The sequence below is a fragment of the Notechis scutatus genome, chromosome 2 (genome assembly GCF_049901735.1).
Source record: "Notechis scutatus isolate UNSWTSFEM ecotype Mainland chromosome 2, rNotScu1.2, whole genome shotgun sequence".
Classification (NCBI taxonomy): Eukaryota; Metazoa; Chordata; class Lepidosauria; order Squamata; family Elapidae; genus Notechis; species Notechis scutatus.
The window spans coordinates 15,457,103-15,471,344 of record NC_142010.1 but is presented as its reverse complement, the minus strand read 5'-3'; the positions used below and the strand labels follow the sequence as shown (position 1 = coordinate 15,471,344).

The 14,242-nt window shown below is 41.3% G+C and overlaps 2 protein-coding genes across 2 annotated transcripts in view; both read left to right on the top strand.

Annotated features, from left to right (window-relative positions):
* Positions 1-14,242, top strand: part of LOC113427510 (uncharacterized) — a 124,972-nt gene that overhangs the window by 18,316 nt on the left and 92,414 nt on the right. The window lies entirely within an intron of this gene.
* LOC113427511 (uncharacterized) lies at positions 2,250-12,897 on the top strand. Its single transcript, XM_087953511.1, has 6 exons — positions 2,250-2,439; positions 3,440-4,024; positions 4,270-4,384; positions 4,514-4,590; positions 9,451-9,577; positions 11,120-12,897. Exons 2-6 carry the CDS (start codon positions 3,623-3,625, stop codon positions 12,319-12,321), a joined length of 1,923 nt encoding a protein of 640 aa, XP_087809637.1. The 5' UTR covers positions 2,250-2,439; positions 3,440-3,622; the 3' UTR covers positions 12,322-12,897.

The window sequence follows — 14,242 nt, the reverse complement described above, 5'->3', positions numbered from 1 at the left end:
GAATTTTCCGTATACACATTGATTTGAAGAAGAATCCATGTAAATTGTAGGCTTAGTTCAGGGGTCACGTTGGTGTCATATGGCGTATCACGACTTTTCCCCCCTTCGCTAAACTCGGCGTGGAAAGCCATATAAATGCATGGAATATGCAAAGACCTTTTGGAGCAATCATCTTAACTCCCATAACAAGATCCACATGGAAAAAGCCTTATAAATCTTTGACATTTAAAAAAAAAAAAAGCTTCAGGAGGAACAATAACTGAATTTTCCATATACACATTCATTTGAATAAGAATCCACGTAAATTGTAGGCTTAGTTGTTGAAATACAAGTATTTTTTTACTTACATATACTTCATTAGGAAAGGATTGTTTTAAAGCCTGACCTTCAGAAATGTCAGCCCCGAAGAGCTGAATTGACCAACAGCACGCAAACAATAGGCATATGCTGTTTTAATTATGAAAAGTGGGTGTTTGAAATTAATGTTATTTGATCTTCACCACTTCTATTTCACCTGAATAAAAGAAAATATTTTTTCTCATTTATCCTACTTTTCATCTGATCATGATAAGAGAAGACCCAAATCCCCAATTAAAAAATCAATAAATGTTTGCTTTTTGAGAGCAGGCATCAGTTTAGATAACAAATTATATAACTCCAGGCGTGTTATGGGACAAGCATAAATCTGGAAAGACTTGCAGAAATTATAGTTAAATATGAATTACAGAAATACATTTTATGGTAAGGAAGTTTTCTTTTGAATCATTATCGGCAATCATTTGGTTGTGTCAGAACCTTGGCCATGGATCACGATACTCCATGCTACTCTGATTTGTAATCTTTGTTCAGATTTGCCATGGTCATACCAATGTCATTCTTTATAGCAGCAATGTCAAACTGAAAGCACGCAGGCTGGAGCCCGTGATATGTCTAGATTTGGCCCATAGGGCTGCCCATATGTCTAGATTTGGCCCATAGAGCAAGGGATCCAGCCCCCACCACTTTGGTCCCGGCCCACCCCAGCATGGCCAGGCACTCCGGGCATGCTGTGGAGAAGCCTGGAGGGGTGACACAACGCCAAGGCAAGGCCAGGTGACGAGAGGCATTGCAAAGCAAGACTGGGCGAGGAGAGGTGTGATGAGGCAAGGTGTGTGTAGGAGGTAGCCAACGCAGATAGGAGCCAGTGAGCATGTGGGGGCTGGTGGTGCCAGGCAACAGAAGAAGTTGGCATCGCTTGGCCTCTCCTTGCCCAGCTTTTGTCGCACTCTGCCGGCCTTGTCTCACAGCACAGAGAGTAGCAGCACTAGCCTTAAGGAGGAAGTGTGGCTGGGTGCCCCCTCAGGGAAATGGGGTGGGGCTGGACTGGAGAATCCCTGTGCCTGGTGAGCTCAAGAGCCAGCCATGGCCACCCAGGTATGCCCACCTCATAGTCTCATATGCAACTGGCCCTTTGAGGGCAACCATAATACTGATGTGGCCCTCAGTGAAATTAAGTTTGACACCCCTGCTTTAAAATCTCCAAAAGGTGTCCTGAGGTGAATTCCCTACTCAGCCCCCACAAAAGACAGATTTTATTTTGTTTTGTCCCACATGGTGTTTCAGCTTTATATTTGTTTTTCAGTGTTTGCTTTCCTTCGTCTGTCTTCGTTTGTCCTGATGTGGCGTCATTTCTCCCTCAGTGAGACTTGTGAGGCAACATTTCTGGAACATCAGTTTCAGCTTTTTTTCCAGTTTGGAATTGGCTTTTTTCTTCAGTATTTATTTTTTTCCCTCATAAACTGCCACTCGGTCTTACCAATTATTCTTAGGCACCCAGAGCCAAGAATTTGAGAAGGCAACTGCATATGTTGGATTAAAGAAATAAAAACCAATACAGATCTGTGTTTCCCCTCCTGGTCCTTGTCTTCTGACTGCCCGGCTGTTTCTGGGAAGATTTTGGTGCCCTTTTGAGGCCGCCTCCAATCTCTGCAGAGCCTTCAAACGGCTGTTTTTGAGGGAACCGAGTTCAAATCCTCCAGAGAGATTTTTCTCCATCTCCACAGAGGTTCCTGGACAGGAAGGAGAGGAAGATGGAAAAACTGGAGGTGCCGAAGCGTCTTTCTCAGGCAGGGAGGCATTGAGAGGGACTCCCCCCAACTACTCCCATGCCAATCATTCCTGCCTTCCTCCTCCCCTCAGACGCTCTCCTCTCTGCGGGGAATCCTGCCACTTCTGCGTAGAGTCCACCCGGGGGCGCTCAGCTTCAGGACAGAACGGAACATGCGCTAGTATCTGGCACGTGATTCCCGGGTCGTCAGTTGGAAGACGCTGGAGGTGCATCTAACCCTTCCTATTACCACCACTCCGCTTCGGGAGCCTGGGGCGGGGCCTTTGCAGGAGACCCAGAAGCTGCCGGGAAGCTTTGCAGGGATGCGGATCCAGACGAGACTCCCGAGTTCTGTGAGTTGCGGCTCTGCCAAAGCACAGGAGGCATGCATGGAGACGGGCCAAGTCTTCTTTCGGGGTCGGAGTGCGGATCCCATGCTCCCCTGCCGCCCTTTCCCATGCAGAGGCAAGGCGGGAGACGGTGGAAATGCGTTCTTTAGAAGGGAGGGCCCGTTTCCCCCACATTTCCTGGGGGAGCCACTGCATGGGGGAGGGGAGGCTAGCCCGAAGTTTTCCTGCTGGATCTGGGTGCAAGGACTGGGGTGCTGCTTCCCAGTCTTTCCCCACGACCGCAAAAGGGCTCTATCGGCAGACGAAGAAGAGAAACATGGCAAAAGTGGGGTTGATGTGCAGCATTCGCACTGTATGCCCGATGACACCAATGGTTGTCAAAAGTTGGCAACTTTACATTCTGGGTGTTGAAATGGAAGCTTGAAAAAAGCTGCATGGAGCTAAGAAGTGGGCGGATGTGTTTGTAAGAATTGGGTGAATCAGAAGATCATGTTAAATTGTATGTGGATTGTTCAGTTGGGTGTTAGTGCTATATGTATTGGATGATGGCTTGTTAATTCAGGCTTCTCAAGTTCTCAAAGGGATTCGGGCCAGATGGGCTTCTGTTGCTTTTATTATATATTCAGATATTGATTTATTTACTTAATAAATGGGTTTATATAGCACTCGGCTCAATTTTTGTTTGTGACCTGCGACACTTGCGATTTAAAGAGTCTGTCTTCATTCACAATGAGTTGAAATCAGTTGAGTAAGTAACTCAAAAATAGGAATCCAAAATATTTTATGTATTTCTCAAATATTGTAAATAATTGGTAGAGGTTGATCCAGAAATTTTCTCCTTAATTTCAACCACATAAATCAACCTACCTAATAAGATTCTCCTTCCTCTTTCCAAACATTAGTAGATTCATTTGACATCTTTTACTGTATGTTTTGGAGAAGGATCCTTAGTAGTTAAATTAATCACCCTATAATTAATGGAAATTTCTGTTTTTCATTTCAGATATGTTAAGTGGAAACCTTTCCTGCTCCATCTGAAGATGAAAGCGTCTTCTAAGTGTGGAAGGTTGAATGTCCTTAGGAAATTTGACCAGGATCTCTTCGTGAAATCCAGGTCTTGTGAATAGGAAGATCTCTGGAGATCTATTGGCCCACTTTGTAACTGGATTAGAGAAAAAAAGAGAAGATGGAAGGACAACACCTAGCAGATGCAGGAACTGGAAAAGGCCCGCTTGCTGCTCAGCCCTGGAGCTGTGAGAAGAATGAGTCAAGTCTTAGGCAGAAGATCCAGGAAGTGGGAACTAACACTTGCTGTCCCTTCAGAAAAGTAGAGTTCCAGAAGGTGACTGGGCCCAGAGATGTTTGCAGTCACCTTCACCGCCTTTGCCTTCAGTGGCTGCAGCCAGAAAGACACACGAAGGCTCAGATGTTGGACCTAGTGCTCCTGGAGCAGTTCCTGGCTGTCCTACCCCCAGAGATGGAGAAATGGGTGCGGGAGTGTGGAACAGAGACGAGTTCCCAGGCGGTGGCCCTCGCCGAAGGATTCCTGTTGAGCCAGGAGGAGGAAAAGATGCAAGAAGAGTTGCAGGTGTGAGAATATAGCCCCGGCAGGTCTAATGATCTCTCTGAATTTGTCAGTGTCTCTCTGGGATTATGAACTGCTTAAGGCCAGTTGTCCCATTCTTCTTTTAGAAGATATTTTTTGGGAATTATTCCACCCTCATTTTCCACCTTCAGTGATATGCATTGGGGTCTCTTAGCTTGAGGGTACAGTATGAGAATTCATTTCTTTCTCTCTGCTCTTCCTTGTTTCTACTGGGACGTCATGTCCAGATATCCTTGGAAGCAGCCACTGAGTATGTCAAGGGAAGGAAAGAATCCAAACCCTCTCAAGAACTACTGGTTGGGGAGATCTTTCAGAAAGATCAAAATCAGGATACCACATCAGGTAATGGAAGCCGCATCTGTGTGATGTAAGGTTTGGATATCCAGCTAACTGATTCTTTTGCTCCTCTTGGGTGGAACATCTCAATTTTTTTTAACAAATCTGCTTTCATGCTTTTTCTGCCTTTCACAGAGAACCAAAAACAGTCCTTGATATTTTTTGAATCACCTCTTCTTTGCGACATAGCTGAAAGAGCGACTGAACCTCAGGTAGGAGAAACATTGCAAAAGATCCATGAATCTTGGATGGGTTCCATTTTGTTATGGAGTTTAAGGCAATATACATATATTTTGTAAGCCACCCAAAATCACTGAGAATGAATTAGGTGGCCATATAAATTTTCTTAAATAAATAAAGTTTATTACATTTATATGCCTCTTGTCTCGGTATCCAGTGTGACTCTGGGTGGCTTAGAATGGCATAAAAGCATAAGTATAAAACCACTAAAATTAACAGTAATTAAAATGAAGGTTGAAGCCAAGTGCCTAGACCATTCGTGGGTGGACTATTGTCTCTTACTTAATCAACCACCTCCAGCATAGTGCACCCCCATCAGGCTCCAAAATAACTGGTACAACCAGATTTTCAGGCCCTTCTGAACGGCCAGAAAAGTGGAGGGAGATGTCATCTCCAGTGGCAAAATGTTTTTATTTTCATCTATTATAGATGAATGCAACTCTGGGCAGCATACAACCTACTAAAATAATATGAAAAATTAAAGGAACAATAGATGCAGCATTAAAATTAACAGAGAAATAGCTAAGACAGGGAGTTTTATAAAGGAGTGGAAGTGGGATCTTCTTTTTAATCCAGTAACCTCCAGGATGACATGTCTCCATTCAGGCCCCAGGCCAAACATCAGAAACAAGTTTTAAGGAAGGCTAGAAAGGGTGAGATGTATTTCACGTTGGGGAGTACCATGTTATAAATGGCAGGGGTGACACAGGAAAGGCTGTTCTCCTTGACCCACTAGCCAAAATTACTCCATCAGTAGGGTGTGTGTCCGAATAAGTGGGTTGGGGCAAGACGGTTCTTCAAATAACCAGGTCGCATACCATGATGGGTTTTAGATGATCAATCATAACCATGATGGGCTTTAGATAACCAACAGCTTGAATTGGATTTAGAAGCAAACCAGCAACCATTGGAGCCGCATGTAACAGTATCATCCTAGGGGCCTGCAGAACTGTCCATTCTGCTGTGTTTTGTACCAGCTGTAGTTTCTGAATACTTTTCAAGAGTAGCTCCAAATAAAGCCTATTGCAGTAATCCAAACAAAAGATGACCAGGGCATGAATGATTCAGCTCAGAACCTCACAATCTAGAAAAAAGGTGCAATATTGCTGTTTCAAAGCAACACAAAACGGGAAAATTTAGATTGAGTCTTTGAACATTCACACCCAGTTTGGCCTACCTCTCAAGAGTGTTTTGGAGAACCAAGAAAGAAAGTCTATTGTAATCTTCCCCACCCATTGTAGAACATTTTTTAAAAAACTATAATTAAGGTTAAAAAGTATTTAAAATGATTAGAGAGATAGTTGTAAGCTTTGGAAGCTATATTAGCACCAGACGCTTCCACACTGCCACATTCCTGAGCCTGGGAAAATGGGAGGGGGGAATTTCTTGGAGTATATGTGGTTAGACATAATAGCATTATTTTTCTAAGTCAAGGTCATGTTATTTCTGCACCTGGTTGAAAGGACGTCTCAAGCTGGGATAGATGGTAATTGGGGCATGTGATGCAATGAGGGGTGCAGGTGGTGCTTTTGTAGTTTTTACTTATTGCAAGGAAATCCGGAACTTTCAGATTTGGGACTTTCCAGATGTGCCAGTTTACTACTATGATAAAAAGAACTTTGAAGAGGATTTGTTGGAGTGGAGGTTTTCTGGAACACTGACAATAGCTAATAAAAGGAGCCCCCATTCTATTCTTTATTTCCTTGGAAGAATTCAACTTTATCCTCCTAAACTCATAATCATATTGGTGTATAAAAATGAATGGATGTATACCAGGCTAAAAAGGTATAATAAAATGGCCAAATAAAATATCTGTAAATAAAAAGTATGCCTAAGCGGCTCGTAATCAAAGCACTTAGAATTTGGTGAGGGATTTCTAACAACCTGGGTGCCAACTGACACCTGAACTTTGCAAAACCTGAGAAATGTTTTCTCAGGTAATGTTCTTCACTGCTCTGGTTCAGAAGGTGAGTAGACTACATCTCACCCACGTTTTGGTAGTTTTAACACAGATCCCTGGATGAGCTCTGTTAGCTTTTTAAGGTAGTCCAGACAAGAATCGGGACAATGAATTCTAGCTCTACTTAATTTAATGTGGCAAGTCTGGAAGAAAACCCCTTCCCCATCCCTTCTTCTTTTTTTTTTTTTTTTAAAAAAAACAAGTTTTATTAATTTCAACAACAAACAAATCATTACATATTTAAATCTTTTCCTGTATTTCCACAGAAATTTCCCCAATATTCTCATAAAACACAAACAAACACAAACAAACATATAAAAGATCTTTTAGTAAAGTACCTTGGCCCCAGTTACCTCTCTTTGTATGGGCAGCGCATTTCACTCTTCACAATTCTATCTTATTTAATCCATCTTAATTAAATCATTATATTTATATCTTTTGCCCATTCATTATCCCTCTATCTCTTCTTATAATAAAAATAATTTCTCCTGAAATCACTAATCAGAGTATGATGCCTTTCTATCCTCCCCCTAAGTTAGTAAAATTAACATTCAACATAACAAATACCCAATTCGGTTCTGCTTGGTACATTCTATCCACCAAAAATGTTTAAATACATTGTATCCTCCTTTCCTTCAATATTTTATTACATTTTAAAAATCAATCATTATTAAAGACTTCAACATTTTAATTTCTTATTAAATCTTAAACCATTCTAATTTACTATTTCAAATATAAATGTTACAATACCATCTTCTGTACCTAGCAGAATCTTTCTTACAGAAGTTTATATTTCATCCTTTGTCCCTAAAAAAATTCCTCTTCTCCCATCCAATTTTAAAACTTTGAGGCTTTTCTCCGCCTTTCCCCTTTCTTTCTTCCCCCACCAAATCTTCCTACCCCCTTCTTCTTCTAACCTCTGCCTTGCTGGGATCCCTTCTCTGTTGTGTTCCCTTTTTCTCTTGTTTGCTATCATTATATTTACTTTGCATCATATTTTTATCTTTCTCAAATGTTTTTTTAGATCTTAAGTCCTTCATTTTCCTTGCTCTCTTCCTTCCTTCTTTCTTAGATAAGTTTTGAGATTCAATAAAGATGGCGTCTTCGTCTTTTTCTTGTTGTTGTTCTTCTGTTTCCATCTGTTTCATTGTCTGTTGGTAATTAACCAGCGCCATTTCTAGAAATAGAAAAGCTTTTTCCATACCATCTTTGCAGGCTGCTTTTGTTTGCTCATATTCATCCCTCAGGTCCTCAGAAGGAAAAGCCATTATAAATAAATCTTTTCTTTTTTTTTTATTCCTCTTTCTTCTTACACCAACCAAATATTCAGAGAGAAAGGTAAAACAATCCCAAAGTCCACAATCCTCAATAAATCCAAGCAAGCCAACTTTCCCCTTCCTCTTCCAGGGGTGGTATCAAACAAAAAAAAAAAGAGAGTCCAAATCTGTATTTTAAAGCCTTTTTAAAATTATGTTTCTGTCCTCAGATCTTCAAGGCATCTCCTCCAACAAGATCCAGATTTATATATTTTCTTTGTCCTCTCCCTTCCGGCTTAATTCCGTCGGGAGGGAGAGTAAACTTTCCTTTCAGCACCTCAAAATTGCCGCTTTTTTTTCTCTTGTGGAAAAGATCATCAAAAAACCATCTTTTCCAGGAATTAAATTAGATAAGTCTCAAAGCCCTGGGTCGACCAAGAATAACTTTCACTTTTAATAACTTTCTCTTCTTCCTCCTGCGCATACTTGCCCGGCTGCCGACTTCTTTGTGGCGGCCATTACGGACCGCCGCTGCACCGTCCTGGTAAAAGGGGTTCTGCCGGCCAGGGAGGGGTCTGCAACACCCCAGACCCTTCCTCCGGATCCCCCTTACCTTCAGCTACCCCTGCAGGGCAGCCTTGCTCCGCACCCGTCCGGATCGGAGCCCCAAAACGGCTAGCGCGGCAGGGATCGCGCAGCTTCGCGAATCCCTACCGCTCGCGAAGCCGACAAACCGGAAACCCCCATCCCTTCTTCTGAAATTCAGATTTCATTGAGCAGACTGTTGTCTCGTCTGAGACTCTTCTTTCTGTCTCCCAGGGTCAATCCCATATGAAATTACAACCTCTCTTAGCACTATTACTGTGGGGAGTGTGAGCATGATGGCCCCTAAGTGGATACAGCAGACAGTTGGCAAAAATGTCAAATGGGTTTCTCCAGTTTCTGCCCACATAGAAAAGAGTTGGAGCTACTGCTAAGCAGAGGTGGTATTCAGCAGGTTCTGACCAGTTCTGGAGAACCGGTAGCGGAAAATTTGAGTAGTTCGGAGAACTAGTAGCGGAAATTTTGAGCAGTTCAGAATACCACCTCTGACTGGCCCCGCCCTCATCTATTCTCTGCCTTCTGAGTCCCAATTAATCAGCTGAGTCTTCTTTTGTTGTCCTGCATAGGAGAATGGAGCTGGAAAGCAGGTTAGTGGGGTGGGGAGAGAATGGGGATTTTATAGTATCCTTCCCCTGGAGTGGGGTGGGAATGTAGATTTTGCAGTATCTTTCCCCTGGAGTGGGGTGGGAATGGAGATTTTATAGTATCCTTCCCCTGCCACGCCCACCAAGCCACACCACACCCACCAAGCCACGCTCACAGAACCGGTAGTAAAAAATTTTTTGAATCCCACCACTATTTAGTTGACTTCACTGAAAGCCATTAAAAGTCCTGCAGTAAATCTGATGAAATGTCCTTTACGTTGTGCCATATGCCAAAAGTTGTGAGATCTTATTTTGAATTCTGCGGCAATTGATCATTTCATTCATTGCAAATCTCCCCTGGAATTGGTGGAAGAGAAGTCTCAAATTCTTCTTGGGATTGTTAATGCGGAAATGTGTTTCCTTGTTTAGGATCTTGTGTCTTTTGAGGAAGTGGCTGTGTATTTCTCTGAGGAGGAGTGGTCTCAGCTGGATCCTGACCAAAAAGCTCTTCATGGGGAAGTCATGCTGGAGAATTCCAGGAATCTGGCTTCTCTGGGTAAGAACCTCTATCTGTGGTTCTATAGAATGGAATTCTTTATTGGCCAAGTGTGATTGGACACACAAGGAATTTGTCTTGGTGCAAATGCTCTCAGTGTACATAAAAGATACATTCGTCAACTCACTGACTATCTCTAACTCATTGTAGCCAACTTGCCACAGAACAAAAGTTACACTAATATCAAAGAAATGGTGGAATAAAATCATTTAAAAAATCACTAAAGGAGGGGCCAAATGAAATGTGAATGACAAAAATTAAAATAATGTCAAAAAAACAGCATCACTGTTTTATTCTGCATTGAATTATCCCGCAGCGAGTTGGCCCGTAGTGAGTTGGCTGTGTGGATTGTCCCATTCCTGAGAACATCGCAAGGAATAACAGAATAATGGAGTTGGAAGGGACCTTGGAGGTCTAGTCCAAACCCCTGCTCAAGCAGGAGGCCCTATACCATTTTAGACAAGTGGCTGTCCAGTCTTTTTTTAAAGCCTCCAGTAATTGAGCGCTCCCGACTTCTGAAGGCAAGCCATTCTATGGGTTAGTTGTTCTTACTGTTAGGAAAGTTCTCCTTAGTTCTAGGTTGCTACTCTCCTTGCTTAGTTTCCATCCATTATTTCTTGCCTTGCCTTCTGGTGCTTTGGAAAATAGGTTGACTAGTTTGAAAATAGGCCAGGATTGCATTGAGTTTTTTGGCTGCTGTCACATACCACTGGGTCATATTTAAGTGATTATTCATTAGCAATAGAATTTGGACTTATATACCACAGTGCTTTACAGCCCTCTCTAAGCAGTTTACAGAGTCAGCCTATTGCCCATTAGAATCTGGCATCTCATTTTACTGACTGCAGAGGGATGGAAGGCTGAGACAACCTTTAGCCAGTGAGAATCAAACTGCCGACTGCTGGAAGCTGGCAGTCAGCAGACATAGCCTGCAGTACTGCATTCTTTCCACTTGACACCATGGCCACTAGGACTATAAATGCATGGAGTGTGGAAAGATCGCTCTCACAGTTACTGCTATTGGGAGTCACGTTTGATTCCCTTTTTGCTAATTATCCCAGCACCAGAATGAGAATTCCAAAAGACAGAGAAGTATGAAAAATTGTAAGCATCATCACAGTCTTGTGATTTTCCACTTGGTCAATTTGCCATTCCTGATTGTGGTTGCTCAATGAGTGTCCCAGGTTGATAGTTATTGGGGATTTAATTTGGCCCAAGGTCGTAGAGCATATGATGCAGCACAGGAGCTCATGGCAACATGGAACTGGTCCATGTTATCAAGGGCCTTGCATATGCTAGTTGTCAAAGATTAGATCAGGGGCAATTTTCTCTTAGGGCAATTGTAATCTGATTTGATGAGGATATATGAACTTGAATATTAGCCCACCTGGAAATTCATCCTTAGAAGCTTAGATCAGATTATTTTGTATCAGCCAGCAAAACACCCAAATTATATTGATGATACTTTGGCAAAATTTCAGGAAAAAAAAAATCTTTAAACATGTTCCTAATCTTCCTACAATTTCTTGTTTCTTTTTGAAGAAAATAATGTCAAAGAGGATAAGAATTACACGGAACAATGCCAAGCAATCCACCGGAAAAAGGAAACAGGAAAGTTTGCCACTCAGCTGGAACCAAAAAGTGATGAGAGGAACCAAACACAACGTGGAATTCAAAAAAGCTTTCCTTGGATCAGTCAACCTACTTATCATAGAAAGATCCATACAGAAGAAAGACCCTATAAATGCCTGGAGTGTGGAAAGAGCTTTTCTAAATCCAGTCACCTCATTCGTCATAAAATGACACACTCAAAAGAGAAACCGTATACTTGTACCCAGTGTGGAAAAGCCTTCCGTGATAATTGCGCTCTCAGAAGTCACCAGAGGAATCACAATGGAGAAAGGCCCTATAAATGCATGGAGTGTGGAAAGACTTTTACTCAAAGCGGTGCTCTTGCTACCCATAAAAGGATCCACACAGGGGAGAAGCCATATAAATGTATGGAGTGTGGAAAGAGCTTTACTCAGGGTAGTCATCTTACTTCTCATAAGTTCATCCACACAGGGCAGAAACCATATAAATGCATGGAGTGTGGAAAGAGTTTCTCTCAGGGCAGTCGTCTTACTTCTCATAAGTTCATCCACACAGGGGAGAAACCATATAAATGCATGGAGTGTGGAAAAACTTTTAGTCAAAACAGTAATCTTACTTCCCATAAAAGAATCCACACAAGGAGGAAGCCATATAAATGCAGAGAACGTGGAATGGGTTTCTGTGAAAACCCATCTCTTAGGGAACATGAAAGGAACCACATAGGGGAGAAACCACATAAGTGTATGGACTGTGGAAAGGGCTTTTCTGTATCTGATTATCTCATTTCCCATGAAATGACCCATTCAGAAGAGAAATCATCTACCTGCTTGGAGTGTGGAAAGACTTTCCCTGATAATTATTCTCTCAGGAGCCATCAAAGGAATCACAGGGGAGAAAGACCCTATAAATGCATGGAGTGTGGAAAAAGCTTTGCTTGGAGCAGTAATCTTTCTTACCATAAAAGAACCCACACAGGGGAGAAGCCATATAAATGTCTGGAATGTGGGAAGGGTTTTAGTACCAACAGTTACCTTACTGCCCATAAACGGATCCACACAGGGGAAAAGCCATATCAATGTATGGAGTGTGGAAAGAGCTTTAGAAGGAGTAGCCTTCTTACTTGCCATAAAAAGATCCACACAGGAGAGTAGCCATATCAGTGCAAGGATTGTGTGAAGACCTTTAACAGGAATAGTAATCTAAAATATGTCATGTCATGTCATGAAAGGCTCCACTTGGGTGATACTGCATATAAATAGTACACTCGTACAGATATGTGAGAACATTTTGCCTTTCCAGTCCAAAATGGACAAGATGTCTCCTTAATCCTGATTATAATTTTTGGTAAGTAGGAGGTTCCAAGGCCAAAAATAAGTGGAGATAATGGGCAGTGATGGTGTCTTAATAGTGTCCAGCACAACATTTAAGACATGTAGACTTCCAGGAATTCCTTTTGATGAATATATGCACTTGAGTAGAATTGCAGGTGGATAACCAACCCTTGATTTCTTATGATTGCACTATTTCTTCATTTGCTTAATCTTGTTATCTGCCTTTCTATCCTTTCTTCCTGTTGTGTATTGCAAAATAATAGCCGAGAAAGAAAACCATAAGGAGTATAGGGTTAGAAAATACAACCTGAATTTCAACATACAGCTCATTGGCTTTGTGTCCTAACTTTGTGGTGATTTTTGTTTTCTTAATTGCAAAGTAAAATATCAAAAGAGTTTGTGTGTCCTAGCATCACAAAGCATGCCAGAAATGTGTGGGAGACATCTCTCATTTCACAAAGGAGTAACTATCACTTGGATATGAAAATAACAAAGTCAGATTTGTTTTCTACTGTATGAAATCAGGACATGGGAACTTGTAATAGCAATGTGAGCATTATTCAGTCAAAAGTGCCTTTATGACACTGAATCCTCCCCATAATCTCATATAAATGTGCATAGTATGGAAAGAGTTTTAAAGGGAGAGTTTTCTTTTTATCAAAGGAGCCATAGTGATGAGAAAGCCTATAAATACACATGCAAAGGGTTCTCTATGAAGGTGCAAACAGTCTGCTTTGCTGCAGAGTGACATGAGGTTGACAAAAGCTAAAATGGATTGTATCACATATACTTTTTAAATTAAATCAAACACAGTTGGTATAGTTTTTTTCCATCATACAGTTACTGGTCTTTGGACACATTGAAAATTACAAATGTGGGATTATTTTTGGAGGATCCATACTTGAGGGTTTGAGTCTCACGTCAGATTGAAATCATTTACTCAAAGGCAGCTTAGCAGTAGTTCCTAATGTTTGAATCTGTTTTTAGTTTTTTCCGTATATGGAGTGGATAAACCAAGTAGCTTTATTAAGAAAAAGTTCTTGTACGGAAGATGGATATCTAGCCAAGCATCCAACAGAAACCTAGATGTGTCATAAATACAGATGTGATATTACATGACAAGTAGCACACATGGAAAATTGTGGAAATTTGTGGCAAAAATGAGGATAGACACAAAAGGACAATGCTGGTATTCTTATCCAGCCTTATTGAAAATAAATTGATTATGTGTCGTCAAATTGGTTCAACTCTGCAACCACACAAACAGATTTTCTGACAGGAGGACTGTATTAAATCTTTGCAACTGCATAAGACAAATTCTTCCTAACTTGAGCAGTCATTAAACAAACTACCTGTATTTAACTGATTTTGTTCGGTGAAATTTTGTTTTTAAAATCCCCTATTCAATATTTTCTTTCCTTCAATTTACAAATCCACTTTTTCTCCAGTCACAGATAAGTCATCATGTTTCCCCCTCTTTGTTTCTTCACCAAGGAACCTCATTGTGAGGTAAAATTTCTGGAACATCCACACGTTTCATCTTTTTCCCCATTTTGGAAGTGATTTTCTTTTTATACTTGTATAGCATTATTTCCTTTGTCGACACTCGGCCTTTCCAAGTATTCTTAGGCACCCAGAGCCAAGAATTTGAGAAAGGCAGCTGTATATATTGAACTATAGATATAACAAAAGAAATCTGTGTTTTCCACAAAGGCTCGTCATCTTCTGACAGCGCGGCCTT

Coding starts and splice junctions, on each gene's coding strand:
- LOC113427511 (XM_087953511.1), top strand. CDS start 3,623: ATGGAAGGACAACACCTAGCAGATGCAGGAACTGGAAAAGGCCCGCTT. Junction 4,385..4,513: donor AAATCAGGATACCACATCAG/GTAATGGAAGCC, acceptor TGCCTTTCACAG/AGAACCAAAAACAGTCCTTG. Junction 9,578..11,119: donor CAGGAATCTGGCTTCTCTGG/GTAAGAACCTCT, acceptor TTCTTTTTGAAG/AAAATAATGTCAAAGAGGAT.